Below are 24,109 nucleotides of genomic sequence, written 5' to 3' on the forward strand. Positions count from 1 at the left end.
GTAACCCAAGGCCTGAGATGGCAGAAGATGTTCAGAGTCTGGGGCTTACTGATGAGACCCAGGCCTAGGCCTTGGCCCCAGGCTGGGTCTTTAGAAATGACACAGGTAATGACAACACCCTGGCCACCAGAAGCATCAGAATGACCCAGAAACCTTTAAAACATAATCACAGCCATGCCCACCCCAGTGACTCTGATTTCATTGGCCTGGGTGGACCTGCTTTACATGAAAATCAGTAAACACCAAATTATTCACCTCAATTCCACCTAAACAATCCAACTGTGTTTATTTGTCCATATTCCTTTTTAGTCTCTTGTAGACAAACAAGCATCAGTCTTTCAATTTTGTCTGTCATTCTCATCCCTCCCACAAGACAGGCCCATTGCCCTATGTGCTACAGCCTAGTTTCAAAGACTGAGCAGAAAAAGAGTGCAAAGCCCTTCGGGATGGAAGGGTTTCCTCATTATCCAGAAAAGTTCAATGAAAAGCAGGCATGATATCAAGGCTCTCCACACCCTGTCACCCTGCCCCCAAACAGGCCAGCTGGGGGATCCAGAAGCAATCAGGCCAACAGGCAGTCAGTGCAGCCACACTAAATACTGCCCAGTGCATTTTGGAGACAGGGGGACGATCTTTCTTCCTCTGGATAAAGGGCATCTTCCTGGGAAAACAAGAGCTTCTTGGCCACATCTAGATGCTAAGAAGGAAGAACTCTCACCTAGCCTTGAAGCCAGAAGCTGCTAATGTTAGTTGGGATAGCTATAGCTGGAACTGTGGTACCAGAGATGGTAGTGACTGTGGGAGAACAAACAGCACTAGGGCTAGACCTGGGTTTGAAATCCTGCCTCTGGGTAAATTTGGAGTAGTTGCTTAATTTCTGTGCCTCAAATTTCCTTATGGGTAAATTCTGGATAGTAATACAACCTACTTCATATGCTTACAATAAGAATTAACTGAGTTAATGCTTGTGAAGTGCTTACAACAATGCTTAGCACACAGAAAGCACCCATCTGAAGCTAACAAGTTGTAACTTTTATTCAGGAGGCCAAGGTCGGGGGTTCCAGTTCCAGCTCTACCTGAGTCTCCAGCTGTCAGTCATGGCTAAGAAGGCATGTCTCTATGTGGCTGGGCAACGACCCATCCCTGCTACACAGGCAGGCTTGGTGTGTGGAAGGAACAGGGCGCTGAGGTGACTGCCACTACAACTCACCTGCAGCTGAAGAACCTGCTTCTCGAAGGCGGCTGCTTTGGCCTCCAGAGCCTTCCGCTGCTGCTCCTCTTGCCGTGACACCTCTGACTTCTCCACCAGCTCCTTGCTGACCTTGCTGAGCTCCTGCCGGAGCTTGGCCAACTCTGCATTCTGCCTGCAAGACAGTCACAGCCCCCAACTGACACACAGAAGAGGGCTCAAGTCAGCTGTTGCCAGCCCGAGTGCTGTCCCTGGCTGACTAAGACGGTGATAGGATCCATCCCACTGGGGCACCTGCTCTTTCCTAAGCAGTTATACAAGTCTTGGAGCTGTTATCAAAGCCCCTCTCGCATTACCAGCCAGGTGTCTGGACCAGAGACAACAAAAGGCAAAATGTGCACTAAAATATCCCAGAGGTGCCCATCCCCAGCATCTGGAAATTTAGGTAGAAAGAACGCAACACACTCTTTTTCTCATTGCCAACCAGGATCCAAACAAACCCTGGGATGCACACTGCCTTGCTTCGACACCCCTGCAGGGCCGGGGGCGGTAGCCTGTTGGAGATGTCCATGTACCTTGTTTCACTGGAGGCCACCCAAAGTGGGAGGCTGAGGCACTTTACAAAACATAGCCCTCACCACTGCACAGAAGGTGGATCTCAGGACCAGGGAGAAGTTCAGAAGGGAGGGAAGAAGACTTGTTTGACAGGAAGGAGTGGCAGCTCAACTGCCTTTTCTAGTGTCATCAGCATGCTTCCTTCACTAAACACCTCTCTCCAGGACAGGACTGACGGTCCAGCCAAGAAACAGTACCAGACAAGACGAAGGGCACAGACAAGACTGCCCATAACCCTGGGAGGCAGGAAGCCTGGCCAAGACCAGCTCTGTCTGGTGCTGGGAGCTGAGGGGGCATCCCACCTCTGGACTTGGATTTCATCTGCACCAACGAGGCCATCCAGAGCCCTCTGCAGGGATGTCTGTTTCTGCTTTACAGTACCAAGATTCAAGATTGCAGAGCTCGGAGGACAGGCCAGACTCCAGCACCCTGGGAGGAAGATGAAAGGCTGGGTGGGAGGCCCAGTGGGACTGATTTGCAGCTCTGGAAGCGGCCTGGGACTACCCATCCCACATGGGCAGTGTTTCCACAGACTGACAGTCAGCAGCTACCAGATCTTCATGCTCTGAAGCTTTCCCCAGGATGGAAACCACAGCAAATATGTGACAGGGGAAGCTATCCCCGTGTTCACCTTCTGCTTATGGCTGCTGAGAGGAAATCGCCACAAACTTCCAACCCAAACAACAGGCCAGGATGGAGATGAATATGTGTACACATAAAACCAGAGGAGACCTCTAGAGAGAGTGGACCAGCCTGGGAAAGGTGGCCTTCAGGTCTCCCTCCACGCCAAAAGGGCCGCCAGCAAAACAGAGGTGTGGGCACTGATTTCTCTCCCGGGTCTAGATCCTGAGCCAACATTATCCCCTTGACTTCCAGCTAAAGCACACTCAGGCGCCTGTGTTCTCTGCCTTAGTCAGTTCTCTTGGCATAGGGAGATGCTCTATGGATAATGCAGTTCCCCAGAAAGTCCCTTCAGGATGCTTCAGGCCAAGAGAAGGCAAAGAAATGTGAATCAAAAGAAAATGCAGGGGGGTTTCCTCCAGGCCAGCCTGTGGAGACCATATGCTCAAACTAGAGAATCGAAAGAATGCCAAGGTGTCCTGAACATGGTGAGGCTCCACGCTGCCCTCTGGGATCGGCTCACTTGCTGTGCACTTCCTAGAACTTCAGGTCCAAAGAGGCAACACTGAGATTAAGAACTCTGCTCAGCAGTCTGGGTTGGTATGCTGCCAAACAGTACTTATTACCAATGCACTAAAGCACATGTCCCGCCAGCACAGGAGACCTCGTCCCCAGTGGAGAATCAAGATGCTCAGGCCTCACACCATAAACTCTGATCTTAGACAATCCACTTGGCATTGATACTCTGAGCCACAATCAGAAATTTCTGAAAGCCTCAAACCAGGATGTTGTGAACAACAGACATGGAAAAAGTATCTGCTCACCCGGGAAAAGCATATGCTGGTCACAGCCAGGACCTAAAGGGCACTTGATCACATGGGCATGAGCTCCCCTCTCCCTGCAGCCTGGCCACGTGAGAGGATGCCAGCCATGCATTGGAAGGCTCAGCTGCTCAGAACCAGACAAGACATGGTGGATCAAAATGGAGCACCAAATGTGGAGGTGCAGAAGGGCACAGCCAGCCCCAGATCCAGTATGAAGAAACTAAAGTGCACGCATTGCAGCCTTGCGAGAGCCCCAAGGAACCTCCCCAGTTACAGAGTCCCCGGGACTGTGCTGTCACAGTCTGACTGGGAGCACTGAGCTTACTTGCTCTCCACCTGGCTCGTGGCTTGGTTCAAGGCGTCCCTCAGGATGGAGTTCTCCTGCTGCAGACGGGCCAGCTGCGTATTAGGGCCATTCTCCAGCTGCTCCTGAAGAGTCCGAATCTGAAAACCATTGACAGGGTATCAGAGTGCTGCTTGTCCTTACAGAGGGAGCTGACTTCTGGAGCAAGATTAGTGAGATCACAGCCTGTAGACAAAACCCCAAGGACGCTGCTTCTCCACATGAGGTGGGGAGGACATCCAAGAACAAGCGGTCTGAAAACTGAACAGCTCCAGCAACAGGAGCTTGGGGCCAACAGTGAACCCCAGCCACAAAACACACCCTCTCACTCCTCTGCCTTCCAGCTTATGGCCTCCAGGTGGCAAAGTTCTTAGCCCAGAGTCCCAGACATGCTCCACACACTCTGCCTCCTAGGTCTGAGACAGCCACAACCACAGCCTATATAACTAACCCAAGGGAGCCTCAGTTCCTGCCCTCTGGCCTCCTGTGGCCCACCCTGAGCAAAGCGCAGGTTTGAGGAGATGAGGCCCAAGGTTCTTACTATGCGGGTCAAGCTGTACAGGCCCTCCCCTGACCCCATTCCAGAGCTGTGCAGTTTTTAGGCCTTTTGCTTTCAGTGATCTTCCCAACCTCAAGTGGAAAAGGCAGAGCCACCATCAGTCTAGGTTCATGTGAAGGCTGAGAACTTGACCCACAGGCACTTAGGAGATGGAACACAGGGCTGGTCACTTGGGACCACACTATTTTCAAAATGTGCTCTTTACAACATATGTTACATCGTATTGGTTAGTAACATTGAACGCACATGGTAGGGTGGCTGCCAGTATCTGCCAAATAAAAGAGCTGCTTCCTCCAAAAATGAAGCAGATTCTGCATACCCGACCCCACTTTCACCCCCGAGGGCATCCTGAACTGCCTTTGGGAACTATTCCCATCCTCCATGGGCCCGACTGTGCCCCCACCACCCTTGCCCACCTTGCCCTGCAGCTGTTGAACCTCCTTCACGTGCTCCCGGTAGCTGGCCTGCATTCGGGCCTGCACGGCTGTGATCTCCTGCTCCCTGGCCACCAGTTGCTTTTTTACTTTGGCCTCCCCAGCTGCTGCCTTGGCCTTTTCTGCCGCCAACTCCTGGAGAAAACAAAGGGCAGAGAGCTAGTTAGGCAGGGGCAGCACCTTATAAGATGGGACCAAGATCATTAGAACCCAGAGCATTGGCTGGAGCTGGACGGAGCTTCAGAGCAGAGCCACAAGACCCCTCTTCCTGAGCACTCAGACAGATCCACACCAGCCACAGCAAACAGCAAGCAGGAGACAAAAGGTCCCCAGAAAACCCTTCTGACCTGACCAGTTAAGAACGGGATGTCAGGACTTGGCCACAGTGGATGTGGTGGACACAGAAAGCAGCTAAGCAAATACAGCATACTGTCCCCAGGCTCTCCAGACACTGGCCCACTCCTGCTATGATTACAATACTCCACTTGGCTCGGTCTCCAGCATCCAGGCCCCAGAACACTTACCTCTACTCGAGCACCTTTGTCAGGACTGACAAACCTCCAGGTTTTTATGGCTTGGGTGGGGACACGACTAGGGGGTCAGCCCCATAGTCCTCTACCCCAGGCCAGGGAGCATCTGCTCTCAGTAGTGTTGGATGCCATGATGAACACAGGATGTTGGGCCCAGGGACTCAGAGGCTCCAGTGGAGGCAGAATACAGGGTGGGAAGGCCAGGCGGAGGGACAGAAGCTGGCTGGGATCTGTGTCATCCCAGAAGGAATGGCAGTGGATGTAAGGGAAGCAGGGACTCATAGTGCGAGCAGGTGTTCTCCATCCGGGATGCAACTACTTGGTGTGGGTCTAGTTGGCCTGGGTGACTGGGAGGCAAGTGTCCCAGGAGACTCAAGGCTTTGCCCCATTTCCATCCTGGGCAGTGAATCAGAGAAGTGAGAAATCCTCTCCCTTTCCAGGTGAGGGCTATAGGGAGGCCCACCCTAAAGGGCCAAAGTGTTCCTCCTGACCAAGATGGTAGAGAACTGGAGGCCAGGAGAGGAGCTGGGAGCATCAGGGTTGCCAATGGGTGCCAGAGCTTCTCTGTGTGCCTGGCATTCCTTCGAACCAGTGGTCCCCAAATTTTCTGGCACCAGAGACTGGTTTCATGGAAGTCAATCTTTCCACAGAAGGGTTGAGGGGGCAGAGCTCAGGCAGTAATTTGAATGAAACTTCGAATGCTCACTCACCACTCACCTCCTGATGTGTGGCCCAGTCCCTAACAGGCCATGGACCAATATCCGTCCACAGCCCAGGGGTTGGGGACCCTGGCTTTGGACCCCCTGGGACCCATTGGTCCCACTTTTCAAAGACAATCCTTCTCCTGGCTCCACCCAGGATGAGAGCCCACGGGAGCATGATGTCCAGGCTTGGAAACATTTCACTGATTATCTACAGAAATGGGAAGGGTGGCTGATGTTGTACACTTACTCTGGGACAAGCCAGTGTCTCACTTGATTCTCTTAGTAAGATGAGGATCTTGATCCCCAGTTTAAAGCTGAGCTCGCTGAGCTTTGGGAAGATGTGTCTCAGGCAGGGGAGCAACGGTATGTGGTAGAGGTGGTTTGGAACCTGGGGCTGTGTGAGTCCAAGAGTCCCAGACAGTGGGAGAAATGACAAGGTGCCTCACTCCTCTGGCTGGCCTGGCACCTCCAAAGAAGTAGGACAGGGCAATTTAGCAGGAATTCCAAGTTTCACCAAGCTTCCTCTAATACACATGCCCTGCCAGCCCCACCAGCAAATCTCCACACACTAGCAACGCAGGGAAACCCTTTCTAGAACAGGATACAGGCTTGGAAGAACAAACCAAACCTCAGAGAGACCCTGGAGTGCCCAGAGCCACAGCAGCAGCAGGTAGTGCAGCTACACTGGGCCACCCTCTGGCCACCTCTGCTGGCTAACAGACACCCACAGACTGGCACCCAGTATCCGTCTAGGGACAGCCTCCCACACTCTGGGCAAGACTCACACAATTCTGGGTATCCAGCTGGGCGCAGGGCATAAAGCTGGCAACCTGTTGGGAACAGGATCCCAAGGTCACCAGAATTCAGTGGGATTTCCCTTCCTTTCACCCCTGGGTTTTTTTAAGAGCAGAGGAAGACCGGCTTTTCCTCAGGGCACTTGTTTAGCCCTCCTTGTCTTCTTTTTCTTTTAAGAGCTCAGAATCCCAGGATTCTTACTTGTCACATTCTTAATTCAGTTGCAAGGGTCAGATTCATTTTCTCGAAAGGCATGCCCAGTGGTGGTGGGGACTGGGCTGGGAAAGGCATGGCACCATCACAAGCACCGCTGGCTCAGAAATGGCACCCTGCTCTCCAGTCCAAGAATAGGTTCTGCTTGGTATGAGCTTCCAAGGCCTGCTGAGGCATGGACAGTAGGCAGCTCCCATCAAAAAGGTCTACCACCAAGAACGTCTCCCACTCCACCCGTGGGAGCACACGCACCTTAAGGGGCTCCTCGACTGTGTGAAGTTAAACCCCAATCTCCCAGGTCGAACAAACACAGGATGGGATCTAGTCCAGAGCTTTGCCTCAGGATAGATACCCCAGGACAGGGCACCTGGTACCTAAGATGGCAACAGCTAGAAAGGTGGTTTTCCAGAAGGGTTGTCCCAGAACCATGCATGCTCCCTCAAACCATGCCCAGAAGACTGTCAGAGGCCTAAACCTGTGATTAACTCCTGCAGCTGGTGCCTGAAAAAGTCCTTGAGCCCAACTCTGCTGACACTTCACCCATTTGCCAAGCACAGAATTGTCCAGGGAACAATCCACAAGGACAAAGAAAACACGGGGAGGGAAGCAGATCCTAGCCCTCTCACCAGTTCCTGTGGGGAATTAAGAGGAACTTCCACATTGTCAATAATTTAGTTTCTTATGTAACTTTCCTCAATGGTGCTGGACTAAGAAATATGACAAGAAGGAAGTCAACACATCAGCTCTATCCAAAACTCCCAACAGAGAAATGCAGGTACCCGACATCCACGGGTTCCAGAAGCACAGGGAGGAAAAACGGCAACACAATAACCATCACGGGCATCCTCTTAGCTGGCCTCAGACCTTGGCAGCCATTTGCTGACAAGCAGTCTGTTTGGCTGAGCCAAGCAAGGCAGCAGGAGTCACCAGGGACAGACACAATGGCACATTATTGCAATGATGACCTCTGTGCTGAGACGCGAAACTGGGGGCTCCAGAAGGATTCCCCAGGTTCAGTCAATTAAGCCTTCAAGCACAGAGAAAAAATTTCCTGCCAGTCAGGCAGTGACGGGCATTTCAGGCTAACAAGAGGAAGAGGTGGACCAGAGGTGGTACTTAGAGTATAGACTATGGTCTGAGATTAGGAGCCACTGGCAGTGCTTAAAGAGGGCCTCACAGGATCAGACTAGCACTTAAGAGCCCAAGCGGAGCTCCTCTGGCTGCAGGGAAGAGGATGTAGTCAGAGGAGGGAGGGCTGGACACACCATCAGACATCTCCACCTCAGAGCAAAGGTCTGGATTCCCAAAGGGCAAGATGAGTAATGAAAACTCTCAGGCCCCTGCAGCTGGCAGCCAGGGAGATCTACAAGGGGAGGGCTGGAAATGCATCTAGACCTGAGGAGAGTGTCTATAGATTAGATGCCACTGTGATTTTGGAAATCCTATAAAGCAGCCACCACGGAGGGAGAACAGTAAGTGTCCTGCACAAGGGTCAGTGTCTAAGGGACCTTCTTCTGCAGGGGCACTTGCCCACGGTGGCTGGAGACACCAGCAATGGGGAAGAGAGAAGCCAGCATCACTGTCAGATGTTGCTTTTATTCACTCATCTTACCTGCAGCCCATCCTAAATTAAAGGTGGCAGGTGCAAGCAACTAGCCAGGCAACCACATGGCCAGCCAGCTGTGGGAACACTCACTCCTGTTTCTTCTCAGTTTACTTTGGGGGTACCAACAAATTCTCAGTTTGTCCAGAAAGAGGATATGAAAGAATGGCTCCTGAAACCACAGACTCTTAACCAGTGGTGTGCTGGTCAGCTGGTTTTCAGGAAAGAGGGTTCTGATTTGTACCACTGGCCCACTTCCATGCTCAACTGGCCTAGGCCACAATATGTCACATCTACCGGGAAGAGACATGCTCAACTGGCACATGGGAGCAGGGCGAATGGCTCCAGCCACTTTGCATTTAACAACCCAAGATGGGCTCGAATGCAGGCTACATGTGGAAAGTCTTGAGAGAGACCACTCCTCCCCACAGGCACAAGTTACCAAACTCTACTATAAGTTATGTTACAGGGAACTGCATTTTCCTTTCCTTCTCCTGGGCAGAGCATTAACCAAGTGTAAGAAGTCAAAGGCTCATCTTCTACTCCTGCTGTCCCCTACCAAACGAACTTTCCCATGTGGCTTATAGCTGCATCCCTCCAATGTAAGACAGAAGCTCAGGCTGACTCATTTCCAATTCTTCTCAAATGAGCAGATGGAGGTGCCCAGAGGAGAGACTGTGGCCCAGACATCGTGGGGCATTCTGAGGCTAGACCACCCCACTGTATCCACTGCACCAGCAGAGAGGTAGGTAAACAGGGAGAAGACAAGAGCAATGCTCAGCATTTTGCTGGGAAAACCTAGCTCCTGGGCTGGGGCACCACAACTTTCTCCTCAGAAGGAGCGCGGAGGGGAAGCCTCAGTGAGTTCTGGCAGGGAGAGAACAGCCCTTTGTCCACGTGTCCTGGTTTACCTACTGTTGCTCACTGAGTACCAATGTTACACACCAAGCCATCAGCTGACATGAGGAGCCAGGCTTTCCCTGCAGGATCGCCTCACAGATATCAGGAAACAGAGAAAAGCAGCCCCTCCACCCAACTCCCCACAAATTTTTCCTCCAATTCTCAAGAAAACAATTGTGGATCAACTGTACCCACCCTCCCTTCAGGGTGTAGACTCTAAAACAATGGCCCATCACTGTGGGGCCGGCCAGTGCATTATGGTCGGCCCTTCAACACACTGAGGGCCCTAACCCTACTTAATGTTCCTGCAGTCTTAGTCCTGAGAAGGAGCCACCACCCCGCAGAGCTCCACAGGGGCTGCAGAGGCAACAGACAGGCCGGAGCAAGGAGCCGCAGTAGGGAGGTTGAGCCCACAATCCAGAGGCTCCAGGACAGGGCACGTGCTCAGCCATACCTTATTGAGTTCCCTTAGTTTGCTCTTGGCAACAGCTGCATCTTCCTGCTCTGTGGCCAGCAGCTTTTCCTTCTCTTCCAGCTGGCGTTTCAGAATCGCCACAGGGTCACCCTTCTGAGTGGCCTAGAAATGTCCAGAGCCAAGTTAACAGAGGGTACAGAAGGACACTTGGTTTGTTCCTCCCAACCCAGCAGTCAGACTTTGGCCCAGGAAAACAGCAGAGTCCTCATGAAGTAGGAACAGACACTTCAAAATGAGCAGGTGCCATGCTGACTCCAGACACTTCTGGGAGAAAGCACCCCTGCCTTAGCAACCTAGTCTGCAGGGCCTCCAGGACCCATGTGTACAGAAGCTGTCTGGCAAAAGCACTAGGTCTTTGAGGTAGTTTTTAGGAGCATGGTGTTTCCCATTAACTTGAGTCAATGTTAGTCAAGGCCCCTTCCCGCCCCACTGAGGGGCACTGGTCATTGTTTCTGGTTCAGTGCCCACCCCCTAGATGCTACGTGCAGCCCATAGCCATTGGCTGAAGCACAAAAGCCATGGGAGGGAAAGTATATTCTAGGAACGGAAGCCTAAGTTGAGTCAAGGCCTCTCCTTCAAGCAAACAACAACAAAAAATCCTAACCTTCTCACAGCCAGGACACCTCCTGCCACCGCCACCTCCCACCCCTACACAGAGTAAGCAATTCCCTGAGACTACATGACTTAGCACAGCTTAGCAAGGGCCAAGAGGGAAGGAACCCCCACTAGCTTCTCAGGATACCCCTCAACATCTCTAACTACTAAATTGCCACAAAATTCTTTATCAAAATTACCCACAATTTTACTTCTGATTAAGGGTCAAATAAACAGCATTTCCTGGCAGCAGCTCATTTACTAAAATACCAGAGGGTGGGTGCCAGCCTCTGAACAGGCCAACAACAGGAGGGAAGGTGCTTCTGGGCCCACCACAGGGTTTCCTTACTCAGTGTGTCCCTACACACCGGAAACCTGTCCACAAACCAGCCAGGCTCCAGCTCCTGTGTTCTATCCCCAGACTCCCTGTAACTCAGGGCTCTGCCCTGGCTCTCTGTGTTTCAGTGGCTTGGCCATGGCTGGGCTGTGGCAGAAGCCAAAGGATCTGCAGGGTCATTTATGCAGCCTCTGCTTGAGAAAGGGCAGCAGGGTTCTGCCAAGAAAATTATGTAGAGGCTGTTCCCTGTGCAGCTTAGCAAGCCAGGTGTGGCCAGCCCCACGACCAGGTAACCTCCACACCTCACAGTCTCAGGGAGAGGGGGGGAAGTGACAACTACCCAGGTCAGCTGCAGAGACCACTGAATGTGGGTGGGGGAGGGTGAGCTCACCTTATGCCAAGTGTCCTGAATGACACCAGCCTTCTCAGACAGGATCTCAATGAGCCGCTGGGCCTCACCCTCATTGAACACCATGCTTCCAACCGTGGAGACCAGCGTCTTGTAGGGGAGGTAGAGAGGACTGTCAGTGTCCGGGGGTCCTGTGCAGACAGAAGGATCAGGGACTTACACACAGACATGAACAACCAAGCCCATCCTACCCCGAAACAGCAGGGGTCAGTCAGAGCCAAGCACTCTGTCAAGATGCCTAGGGTATGGCTCCTTGACTTATGATGGGTTTACATCCCAACGAACTCACCATAAGCCGAAAATACCTAAGTCAAAAATGCACTTAATACACCTAACCTACTAAACATCACAGCTCAGCCTAGCATACACCTTAAATGTGCTCAGAACACTTATAGCAGCCTACAGTTGGGCAGTCATCAAAACACATCTGTTTTATAATAAAGTATTGAATATCTCATGCAATTCATTATGCATGTTGCTTCTGAATCATCATAAAATTGAAAGACTACAGGTGGAACCATCATCGGTTGGGGAGTCTGTGCTCAGAAATGGAATAATTGATGAAATTATCATCGTCCCTGCAGATGAAAGATAGCCAAAAGGGGGTGCCCAGGTAAAGAAAGGCAGGGGTTCCTGGGTTGAGGGTGATCTTCCTTACCCTTGTCATCAAAATGAACAAAATTAATCAAGACAATGGTACTTTTTCCCTTTTTATTCAGACAAGATCCCTCTTTTTTTCCTTCTTTTCTCAAACAGCCCAGTGGGTCCCTGCATGACCAAGCCCTATGGCCTGTGGGTCCTGACTGAGCAGCATTTCCCACAAACACAGATGCCTACAGCCACACCCCTGCAGTCACAGGATATGGAAAGCAAAAACCCCATGTTCCCAAGGTTGCTGCTTCTCTGATGCTTTAGGGAAAAGGAGGCTGCCTCCCACACACGCAGGTTCAAACACAATGTCCAATTCTCCCTGGAGGAAGCTTAGGCACATTTTAGGAGAAGGAAGGCCAGACTGGGTTCTTCAGGAACGGGCCTGCCTATTCCTTGGGACATAAGTGACCCCTGGAGGAGGCAGAACCATTTGCCAAAAACCAACCGTCACCTCTGAAACATTCCTGATGTCACCCCCCCAAAAAACTTTGTTCTCGTTGCAGGCTCTCAAAGCAAGAAAGGAGAAACTGAGTTGCCCCATCTGGCAGGATCCCTGCCTGAAAAGCTTGGGCAATACTTGTGCTGAGGCTCAAATCTGCCTCATGGCTGAATGACAGGCCAAGAATGAGCTGAATGAAACCAAGGAAACAGGCCAACCTGCAGTGGTCCCTTCAGCTAAGCCCATCTCACTGAAGATAATGAATGGGGAAGGCTTCCATAGCAACCCTAAATTCCCTAGCTTGTCACAATATTTTCATCACAAGTCACGCAGTTGGCACAATACCTTAAATAAGGGGACTGTGGGATAGGGGTGAGCTGGTTGCTACCAGCACCTCCATTTTAGAGCTTCTTACCTTGGTGATCCTTGAGATTAGAAATAACCACAGTGACATTAAAGGCCTAAGAGCTGAAGGGTATCATAAATGTGGGTGAGTGCATGGGGGAAGGAAGCACGTCCCCTTCAGCCTTCTGTCTTTTCACTGAAATATACATATAAAATATAAAATAATTTAAATGGTAAACTTATGAACACCAGAAAAAATTCTGAGTACAGCTAAGGCAAAAGAAAAAAAAAAACCACTCTCTAGTTCACTATCCGGAAAAAACCCACTGTTAGCATTTTGGGTTAAAAGCTTCCTGCTTTCCTCCCCCAGCCTGTACATATCTACTGCCGGGGTTTTCCAGAAAGCAGGAGGAGGACCACTTGTTTCAAAGATACCCCTGGAGTAAGACTGGGCAAGACAGCCTCCCTGAAGCTGATCACTACACAGACAATTTCCTGTTCTCACTCAGGGAGGTCTACTCCTGTACCACCTGGTACACTGACCACCAGCCACATGGGGCTACTGGGCACCTGAAATATGGCCATGTGAACTGAGATGTGCTATAAGTGGGGACATACTCTGAATTTCAAAGATGCATAAAAAAAATACAAAATCTGTCATAATTTGTTCTTTTGATTTTATGTTGAAATTATAGTATTTGGGGTAAACTGGGTTAAAATGAAATGAATTCCATTTGTTTGCCTTTTTAAATGTGGCTACTAGGAAGATTTAAGTTCCGCCCGTGGAATACACTGTGTTTCCGCTGGACAGGCCAGTCTGCTCCTTTCCAGCCCTGGGAACCCCAGGGCGCTCCCTGCTGAAATCGTCCGACAGCCCCTATCCCCACAGGGGCTTCATAATGGCCAGGGGCTGAGGCCTCTCCAGAAGGCTCTCCTTGAGGGCCATCCTTGTAGGCTCCTAAGGCCCCTACTGCCCTGCTGGGATGAAGGGGACATCAAGGTAATGCAACTGCACTTCACTATGGAATGTCATTTCCTACACAGCCATCACCCAAGTAGTCTCGACAAATATCCATTCCCTCCTGGAGGTCTAGACACCCTGTCCATAAACCATTTCTGAGAGTGTTCTGTGACAGTGTCATTCTAATACACCTTTTAAAATAAATATTTTATTTATTTATCTTTAGAGGGGAAGGGAAGGAGAGAAGGAGTCCCCTGCTGAGAACTGGCCTGCAACCCAGGCATGTGCCCTGACTGGGAATCGAACTGCGATCCTGTGGTTTGCAGGCCTGCACTCAATCCACTGAGCTACACCAGCCAGGGCTTCTAATACACCTTTAACAAAATGTTATAATGTAATTATATTAAATTTTATTATATATTAATGAATTAAGTAATAAAAACTTGTAACAAGTGAAACAATCCAAAGCTATGTACAGCAAAACTTAATTCCCCCTGCCCACTCCCCTCCCAGAAACTGTCATGGCCTTCTCCAACCTCATACAAACACTATCTTTTACATGATTTTTAACAGAGCCATGACTTCACATTTTTTTCATTAAGTCTTTTAGGTAAGAATGGTGCTGTCTCTATGCTTCCCAAATTAAGGGAAGTATAACTGAAAGAGAAAAGGACTTGGAAGTAGGAACCAGAACTCTGGACCTCTATGGGGGTCACATTTATTTCCAGGTTTCAAGATCCTCTCACTACACCAGCGGCCCTAAACCCACTAATGAGGGACCCGCAACTGGGAGACGAGCGCCCTACATGTTGGCACATCCCCCATGTCTCTAGCAAATACTTGGAAGACTAGAAATAATCCTTGGTATTGTGAAATCTTAAGGCACCAAAATAAATTTGTCAAAGATTCAACATCTAATCTGTTAAACTGACTTCACAAAAGTTGTGAGGCAGTGAAACCTAGTGTGATCAGCTCACTGAGGGCCTGCTCTCGTAGCTAATTTTGCCTACCTTGGTGAGTCTGAAATACCAGGAACAGGGCGGGGAGGCCTGAGGAAGGAATGAGGCAGCAGGAGAGCAGAGAGGAAGGGCCGAAGTCCCAAGGCTCTAGAGCGATCCAGGCTCCTGTCCAGCAGGGATCGGACAGGCCTGGGCTCCGGGGAAGCCTCTTTGGAGTGAGGTGGCCAGGGGTATGTTCCTATGGTCTGAACCAGAAGCCTCTGAGTTGTGGACTTGTTGTAGGAGAGTAGGACAAGCAATTTTTATGTGCTATCTCCTGACCTTTGTGCTGACAGCTAACTCAATTAAAAATAGATAAAGAAAACCACTGTGAGGCTGAACAAACACATCTATGGGTCAGGTTCAGCCTTTAGGTTACCTCTGCCCTTGGGTACAGACATCATGGTCAGAACAAGGACCCTGTGGCCTTGGCTCGAATTCCAGCTCAGTCTTCCTTGCAAGCTCATCCTGGACAAGTGGCTTCACTTCTCTTTGCCTTTTCCTCATATGTGAAATGGGGGTAGTTCATTGTTCCTCTCTCACAGCCTCACTATAACATGCTTGAACAATGCTTAGCACAGGATAAAGTATTGCAGAGTCCACCCACAGGGCCACCTTCAAGCCCCAATCACAGGACAATCCCAAACCCTGACCCTTCCCCAAACAGACAGTGCACCTCGGCAGAAGCTCAGGGTGGCTGAAGCAATTCTGCCTTTTCTCCTATCAAGAGAATATAAATTATACAAAGGTGGCATCCAGGGGCCAGCCCTCAGTGGACAGAACATCACAGGCTGGCTCCTGCTTTGCACCACTGTCCTCACTTAGAAGGTTAAAGAGGCACAACATATAGGTAGGTGAGGAGCCCTCTGCCTCCCTGGGCTCTCCGCCAAGAAGCACGCAGAACTCAGGTAATGTGCGTAACACTTCAAATCCCCAAACTATGTTCCCTTTCACAACCACACTGGGAGTCTTAATCACCTAAAATTAAACTTGTCTTGCAAAAAAAAAAAAAAGGCACTCAGGTATCTTTCTCACAGTCAAGTGGGGTCCTTTGGGGAGAATTTTCTCTCTGCCTGCATCATTACCAGGATCCCCCATGGCCAGGTTCCAGCCAAAGGAGATCCGTGGGGTTCCATAGCTCAGCACTGTTTCATCACCCCCACCCCCATCCCTGGGTTCCATGAACTGCTGGCACTGTTCATGCCCAGCTTACTCAACCAACAAGGAGGACATCAGTACTGCTCTGCTCCAGGAAGTGCCTCTGGAGCTTGAGACAGCTGATGATCAATGGGAAGAAATTACTGCCACAGCCCTGTAATGGGCTCCAGCTCAACTCCAGCTGTTGTTTCAGGTGACTGGCAGTTGTGCCTAAGGCAGGCAGGTTCGGGTGATCTACACACATAGTATGGACCTACTGTGTACCTGGCAGTCCACAAAAGGCTAGGCCTAGAAAGGTAAGTTAGGGGTGAAGTGCCAGCTAACCCGGGCGGAGGTGATGGAGGAAATGGAGGAGGCAAACACCCAGCGGAGCCACACAGAGGGAACCTGGGGACTGTGTGCAGCACTGCAGAAGCAACTATGGCAGCATCACCAGAATAACATTTAAACAGGGGATACTTAAGCAAAATACTACTGGATAAGGAGAAGGCGAGGACTGGGGCTTCAGCAAGGGGAGTATCACAGGACAGGTACTGAGGCTTGTAAGGGGCCTTGCTAGTCAGAGTGCGGGAAGTGAGGCCAGAATACATCCAAGACTACACAGGCCCCAATAGTCTCGGTTTTATTCCACAGGCAAGGAGCAAAGCCTAGAAGTGAGCAATGTTTGCATTTTGGGAAAATTATTCCAGCACACCTAAGGAAACAAGGTTGGAGACAGGGAGATCAGAGAAGAGCCCAGGGCCATGGACCAGGCCTGAGAGTATTTAGGAAGCTAACCTGTGGAGACAGAGGACCAGGTACCAACCCAATGACTCTGACAACAGGACCTGCCACAGGGCTGTTGTCTTGGGAGGTGGGGGAGAAAACCAATGGCAAAGAAACTCATTTTGTCAAGAGAATGTCTGGACCACTCTGAAGGCCTCAGATGCAGACGCAAGCAGAATGGCTGCTGCCTCTGGACCGTGCACAGGGCAACCCCCACAGTATAGGTCAAGGGGCCTTGCGTGGCCCCCCAACAGAAAGTCAGACACTAATCTCAGGGTGCCTTCCAGGCTGACATCCCCAGTGACTTGAGCCAAACACCAGTCAAAGACCCCAGGGCCTCAAGAAGGGCTCCCCTGCTCCTTCTTGAAACCTAGGACCACATGAACAATCATAGCTTTAGAGATGGAAGACAGGCCCTGACTCCTACAGACCCCAAGTTCAGAGAGTGTCTCCCCGAATCACAGAAGCAGATACAACCATCTCTAGAAAAGCAAAATTTGGGCCAGCATTGCCACTGGCCTCCCCACTAACTACTGGCCTCCCCACTAACTACTCCCCACTGCCATGTTCACTGACTGGGTCTTCCTGGACTTGTGTGAAAGCAACACTAATGAGGCCCTTGGTGAAAGATCTTTCAAATGTATCGATGGCAGTGGCTGCAATCCCTGCCATCCTCACCCATCCTCCATAGTGGAGGTAGGTGCTCCAAGCCCAGCTCAGCCACGGAGCCCAGCATTGTGCAGGGGCTGATCTGCCCTCATAACTGGGTGCACTCAGCCCCTGACTGCCATAGACACTAATATCTAGCATTTTAATTGCACTGGAATGAAGTATAAATAATGTCAAGAGCAATACTATACAGGGCCTTTGAATTAGGCCTTTTCCTTTAGTTGGAGAAAAAAGTAGTCTGTTAACTGAGAAATTGTGCCCTTAATCATGTCTAATGGACTTTTTAGAAATTCTATAAATTGCATGACTTATTTTACTCATTACACTACACTTTTGCTTTTTCTCCAAATTAAAAAAAAAGAAAACCCACAATTTATATCTGAAACGTGAGCACCATCTATCCATCTATAGCTTCACTAAGACATGGCAGCACCACACTGCTACTTGGCTTGCATCTCCAGGGGATGCTTTTGTTCTTTTTAAAAAGAAGAAAAGAGCTAGATTTGAAAAACTTAAGAGAAAGTGAATAAAGGCTCAAAAGCCCCACAGAGATTTCTTCAGAGCTTCAGGACCTGAAATACTGAGTTAAGTTCAAAAGAAAGAGTATCAAACTTATTCTCAACACACACCTGTCTGTTCTAGCCCTAAAGGGGGTGCTATAGATAGAGGCTCAAGCTCTAGCTCTGGTCCTTGCCCTGCCATTTGCTGGCCCCTTGATTTCTGGGCTTTGCTTTCTGCTTTTGTGAAACAGGTAAAAATGTCAATGCACCTTTCAGAATGTTAGGGGGATAAATTTGCGGAGAAGAGCTTCATAAACCATGTACTCAAACATCTGGTTGAGAAAAATGGTATCACATTCCTAGTGGTGACCCAGCACCAGGCCACAGACGCAGCAAGCCCACAGCACAAAGGACAGCATGAGGGGAAGGGAGGTAGAACAGGAGGAAGGAAGACGTGGCATTTTTATCAAGTTACATGGTTTTTAAATGAGGTCACTGCTAAGCTACAAACACCTTGAGTAAAGTTTTCCTGGTAAGTCGGAAAATTTTTCTCCATCTCCCTTGACCTCCAGTAACCCTGCCCCACTGATTAGGTTATACAATATGATCTTATTTGCATTTCCACCTGCTGTGGCAGAGGTAGAAGCAGCCTGTTGAAGCCTCCTTGCACAACATGGAGCATCCAGGCCTCTGGGACACTGTCAGCTTCGCAAATGCAGGGCCCACCTTAAAATTTACTTCTTAGCTCAGTTTGTGACCATCTACTGGGTGCCCAGGACAGGGGTAGGCCTGAGAAGAATTGGCCAATTTCTTTCTTCCACGTGGTCCCTGCAAAGAGCAAGGATTTCTTTCCATTGCTCAGAGGATGCTCAGGGGGCCTCTGATCAGGGCTGGATTGCCTCACAGTGCCTGGAAGGACAGGAGTTCTGTTTGGTACAATGAGGGCCTGTTTATTTGACTCAGACAAATAACGGAGTTTTTGTTTCAGAACATGTTACAGGAAACTGGGAAATGCAGAAGGGTAAAGAAATGATATTAATATTTATCCATAGTTCTGTCCCCCAAAGATGGCCTCTTTCTCCCATATGGGGGTGTGTGTGTCTGTCAACGTGGTCATTGTGGGGCTATAGAAGCTGTGTCTCCTGGGGAGTGGTTGGACTCCCCTAGGCCCTGTCACAGTGGCCTTTTAGTCCCAGATAAACAGCCCGTGTGTGCAGATGGAGAGGGTATCAGGCATAAAGCCAGTACACCGTCCAAGAAAGGAGGGCCATGCCCAGGTAACCTACCTGACTCCCACCTTCGTCAGCTGCTACATCACACAAACCAAGCTCCAATGTTCTAGAGCCCATTTAAATATGGAGTTTCCAGAACCAGCATCCTGTACTTCCCAAGGCTAAGTCTCTGGTATGTATAGCCAGGCCCAGACCTACTCTGTGCTAATCTGGACTTACTTTCAGGTCCTGAAACAGATCACTCTCCTCAAAGTGTAAGGCTAACAGGCCCATTAGCACAGGCTAGGCGCAGGGAGGCAGGCCAGCATAATAATGCAGGCAAAGACTAGGTCTGAGGACAAAAATAGAATTTAAAAAAACCCACCACCACCACTTCTTCCACACACTTCCTGTGAAAGAAACACAGCTTTCCTAATAAGCACCATGTGCTGAGGTAACTATCAGAGAATGAACCAAAAGAGGCCTGCACGGCACTGAAAACACTTAGGTTTAGTTCTGGAAAATTTCCACTTCTCTATGGTTCTGTAAATTCCCTCTTCTCCAAACACTGAGACAAGAATCTGTGCCTTGTTTCATAAGCAAGTATGTTTCTTTGTTTCACACATGGGTTTATGATGCCCCCCTGACACTATCCCCATTTCTGCGGTACCGCACGAGCAGTCCAGCCAGACAGAGGGCACTGGAAACACTCGTGTGGGCCTCTTGCACTCTGTAACAAAGGTGAATTGTGAAATGGGTTTGAAGAGTGATGTACTGTCTTCTTAAGTTAAAAATATACCTGCCTTTTGACTTAGTAATCACATATCTAGGAGTTTACTTTCTAGACATACTTGCACAACAACATACACATGACTGCAGCATTAATTTTAGCAAAAAAACCTGCACACTACTTAATGTCACTTAAATAATGACACATTCATACAATGGAAAGTAATTACTTATAAGTAATGAAAGCCAGTTCCAAAGCTGTGTGTGCTGCAGGCCCCATCTGTGCACTTGATGTGATAAGTGAAGTATCCCCCAGGCTCCTCCAAGGAAGTGACTGGTGAATGGGATAGAGCAGAAGGAAAGAAAGATTTTCAATGTTCACCTTCCATGATTCTATATTTCTTGAATTTTGTTTTCTGGAAGCACATATTACACAATAACTAATTTTAAAAAGCAAGGATTAGGAAGGCAAGTGAGCTACACTCTGTCTGGTGTAGCTCAGTGGATTGAGCACAGGCCTATGAACCAAAAGGCTGCTGGTTCAATACCAGGTCAGGGCACATACCTGGGTTGCAGGCCAGGTCCCCAGTTGGGGGTGTGCAAAAGGCAACCAATTGATGCTTCCCTTGCATATTGATGTTTTCCCCCTCTTTCTCTCTTCCTTCCCCTTTAATAAGAAATAAATAAAATCTTAGAAAGAAAGAAAGGTAAAATAAAAAACATGAAAATACTTCCCCATGTTTTCAGACTCTCAGACACCCTAAAGAATAAAGAAATTCACCTTTCAGGTGTCATATCAGCCATACGTATTACCCCTTGTGGCTGTTTTCATTTTGGTCCTTTCTGACTATCCCATGTGGTGGTTTCTGTGGTCAAGAGCTCTGTATTGCACCCTCGCAGTGATAATCTCCCAGCATCTGGGCTGATCAATACTAATTTTAGCTGTCTTTTATATTTTCTAGGGTTTGATTTCTTTTTCAATTACTGTGGTACCTTTGGCACTTGTCACGACAAGTGCCAAAACCATTGAGTACCAAATGATGAAGCATTTCCTCTTACAGGGCAGCATCTTGACTTCACAAAAGTCCTTGCCAGTGCGATGAGTTCCAAGCAAGCAAGCAAGCAAGCAAGCAAGCGTCAAGTGCTGAAACATTTTTTCTCATGAAGAATAAGATAGGTATGGAATTTGATGAGTTCTGAAGCCAACGAGTACCAAGGTAGGACTGTATATCTAGTTCATCCAAGCCTTACATTTTTAGAGGGTTGTAAGCAGACTTCCAAATCTTGAACTTACTGCCCAAGATCACTGCCTCAACATTTCTCCTCCCTTCTCAAATGAGGATCCCTTCCCTCACTGTAGTTCCTAGAGATGATGCTGTCTACTTCAGAACCATTCTATTCCCACACCTGGCTGGCCCTGGGCCAGGATCCTACTTGTACTTACAATAGTTTGGAAATACAGAGTACATTCACACATCACACAAAATTGGCCTTCCAATAGCCACTTAAAACTTGGATATCCAATATTCTCATCTATTTTTCCCTCCAGATGGGACTTTTAGAATAGTTTTGTCAAGTTAAGAGGGAAAAATTAAATTGAAATTTTGCCTAGAAGAATAACAAACCACTAAGTGAACTTTGGAATAACTACATTTCATCTGTAATATTTAATTGCTATTCTCCTGGACCATGGTGCTTCTTCCCTCTTCACATTTTATCTTATACCATGTCAGTTGAACTGCTATGTAGTTCCACACAGGCATAAAGGTCCTCCTGTTACTGCAGACAGTTATAGCTGGAATGCTGGGGGGGTCTCCCCAGTTGGCCAAGATGGTAGCAGGGGGAAGTGCTTCCAATGAGAGGGCCAAAAGCTAGAAAGATGAATAGACAGGGCCCCAGGCATGTCAAGATATAAAAAGATAACTGGATAGGAAAAAAGCCTTCCCCTCCCTATCCCTGTAAGAACCCCCAGCTTGAACAAGAAGACTGAGATGGTCTGTGAGATGGAAGCCCCCCACTCTCCCAGGTGGCGCAACCCCTGGGGACCACCTCTCTTCTTTTGTACCAGTACCTACCTCATGAGTTTGGCTTTTGTTGTGACAGGCAGCCAAGCCTGTTTTGTTCAGGTAGTTTTTGGTGACTCTGGTGGGACGATGTGGACCTTGGTAAGTCCCAGAGGGCATAGGCTGACTCTAAGAGAGCAGGACTCTGGGGAGTTCCCGGTGGCTCCTGAGAGCTTTTCTTGGAGAACCCCCCTGCACTCCTGTTCAAGGCCTCGGCCACCTGAAATGCTTGGCTGGTGAAGGAAAACGAGTCTGGGGAGCAGATGGACTCTGGGACTGTTAAGTCGAACCAGCATGCAAACCTGGGGGATTCTCTATCCCTACCCCTTAGGCTTTGTGCCACTTGAACTTCATACCACTTGGGCCCAGTTAGGACCGTTTGTGGTACCATTGGGCAGGATATCCCCCTGCCACTTAGGCTTTGTGGCATTTGGGTCCAGTTAGGATCACTTTTGGTATTGGTTGGCAGGAGATAAGACACTAAGACTTGCTTGTAAGCACCAGTTTGGAATAATGAAATTATAAGATTCAAGTTTTGTTTATATGGTCCCACTTTGAGGTCTTCTTATGGTTATGGTTTGGGGTTTGTATTTTTGTGTCATCAGGGGTTGTTCTGTTTTTACTCCTGTAGGAAGTTCACTGTGTCACATTCTAGCTGAGTGGTCCATGTACAGCTGTGATCCAATGACTAAGAAGGAATTGGTTTTCTATTGCAACACTGCTTGGCTTATGTATACTTTAAACTGTCAGGGGAAATGGCCCCTAAATAGTTTCCTAAATTATTTTGCCTATAGTTCGGGCATTTTCTTATGTTCGGGCATTTCTGTCTTTACACAACAAGGATTCAGCAAAGAAAGGGAACAACCTAAGGATACAGAGAAGGGAATTGGCTTCAAAATTCCTCTCTGATAGTAAGATAGTATTTTCCTCTCTGAAGAAAAGGAAAATGAAGAAGTGAATCTCTTTAATGCCCTGAACCCAGGGGACATAGAATTAGCAGAGGAAGATACCCCGCCACCACCCCTGCTGCTGGATACCCCTGAAATAGGACCCAAAGGGGTGACAGCTCCACCCCTTGTGTGATAAAGGAATGGTCTCCCCCTGAAAGACCCAGCAGGGCATCCAATAGGGATGCCAGGGAGCATCCCTATCTGGAGCAGGACAATTCCCTTTGAGGCAATGCCTATAGACGGAATGACCAGGAAGACCATCTCACTGGTTACTATTGGACCCGTACTCCATTTTCCACTTCAAATTTACTGAATTGGAAGAATGCCAACCCCTCATATAAGAAGAATCCTCAGAAAACGGCGGTTCTTATTACCTCTACTTTTGCCACTCACCGTCCTAACTGGGCATTTTCTTAGGCTCTCCTTAATAACATCCTGCTAATGGTGGGCAAAAGGTGGCTCACCATAAATAAGGCTAATGAAGAGGCTCAAGAGAACCCCAAAGGAACCCCCAACCCAGCCAGGGCGATTCCCCTGAAAGAGCCTTACAGGAACCTGAATAGTGAGAACCTAGCCTCTCCAGAACATTGCAAAAGGTGCATATCAGAAGGGTTTAAGAAAGGGGTATCTAAACACAAGAGCCTGAATATAAAATGTGCTATTCAACACACACCGAACAAAGACCCTTCTGAATTTTTAAAAAGGATTTACTAGGCCTACTGAAAGCACACTGATGCTGACACACAGGCAGCAGAAAATGTCTGCATGGTACACGTGACTTCTATTGAGCAAAGTACCCTGGATGTCAGAAGGAAGCTCCAACATTTAGATGGGACATTGAGAATGAATCCTTACCAGCTAGTAGACATGGCCTTTACCATGCTTGGAAGAAAGGGGGAATTAGAGCAGGCCACCATTTTCTTAGAAACACTGTGTGGAAACCAGGAGGCAGGACCCAAAAGAAAAAGGGTCCCACTAAGCACCAATCGATGTGCCAACTGCAAGAAGGATAGCCATTGGAGAAAGGACTACCTGGAAATCAAAAGGAAAAACAGAAAGGAGAAACCCTCCTCGTGAAATGTTAGAAGGGAGAGTACTGGCTGAAACCCCATGCTTTGGAAAATATCAAGCCATTTTATTAGACAACCCAAATGTGGCCTTGCAAACCACTACCACCTTAAACCTCGTCACCCTACTCCTGGACTTGAAGACCCGGAGTCTCAGACCTCCAGCAGGATTGTTTAAAAATCATTGGCAAAGTTTATTCCAGCAGACCAAATCTATGGGACCAGCTGCTGACAAAACCTAACTGGGAATTATATACAGATGGGAAAAGCCTCATGAGGAGAATGGTCAACAAGGAGCTGGGTACATGGCAGTCATCACAGAGAAGGTAAGAGAAGCTCAGTTGCTTGCTGTAGGAACCTCAGCACAAAAGGCTGAGCTGACCGCCCTCACCAGAGCTTTACAATTTTCCTGGGGAAAAATGATAACATCATTTTTTGATGTCAACTCTAAATATGCC

At 48.9% G+C, this 24,109-nt stretch overlaps 1 protein-coding gene across 18 annotated transcripts in view; it reads right to left on the reverse strand.

Annotated features, from left to right (window-relative positions):
* Window positions 1–24,109, reverse strand: part of RRBP1 (ribosome binding protein 1) — an 83,246-nt gene that overhangs the window by 20,622 nt on the left and 38,515 nt on the right. For all 18 annotated transcript variants that reach the window (XM_037043099.1, XM_037043106.1, XM_037043094.1 and 15 more), the window contains 5 exons: window positions 11,128–11,276; window positions 9,785–9,907; window positions 4,568–4,720; window positions 3,575–3,693; window positions 1,211–1,364 (listed from right to left, as the gene is read on the reverse strand). In XM_037043099.1, the coding sequence (XP_036898994.1) occupies window positions 1,211–1,364; window positions 3,575–3,693; window positions 4,568–4,720; window positions 9,785–9,907; window positions 11,128–11,276 (698 nt within the window). The remainder of the gene's footprint in view (window positions 1–1,210; window positions 1,365–3,574; window positions 3,694–4,567; window positions 4,721–9,784; window positions 9,908–11,127; window positions 11,277–24,109) is intronic.

Source organism: Sturnira hondurensis, unplaced genomic scaffold (assembly GCF_014824575.4).
Source record: "Sturnira hondurensis isolate 20B ecotype Veracruz unplaced genomic scaffold, ASM1482457v3 Scaffold0003874, whole genome shotgun sequence".
NCBI lineage: Eukaryota > Metazoa > Chordata > Mammalia > Chiroptera > Phyllostomidae > Sturnira > Sturnira hondurensis.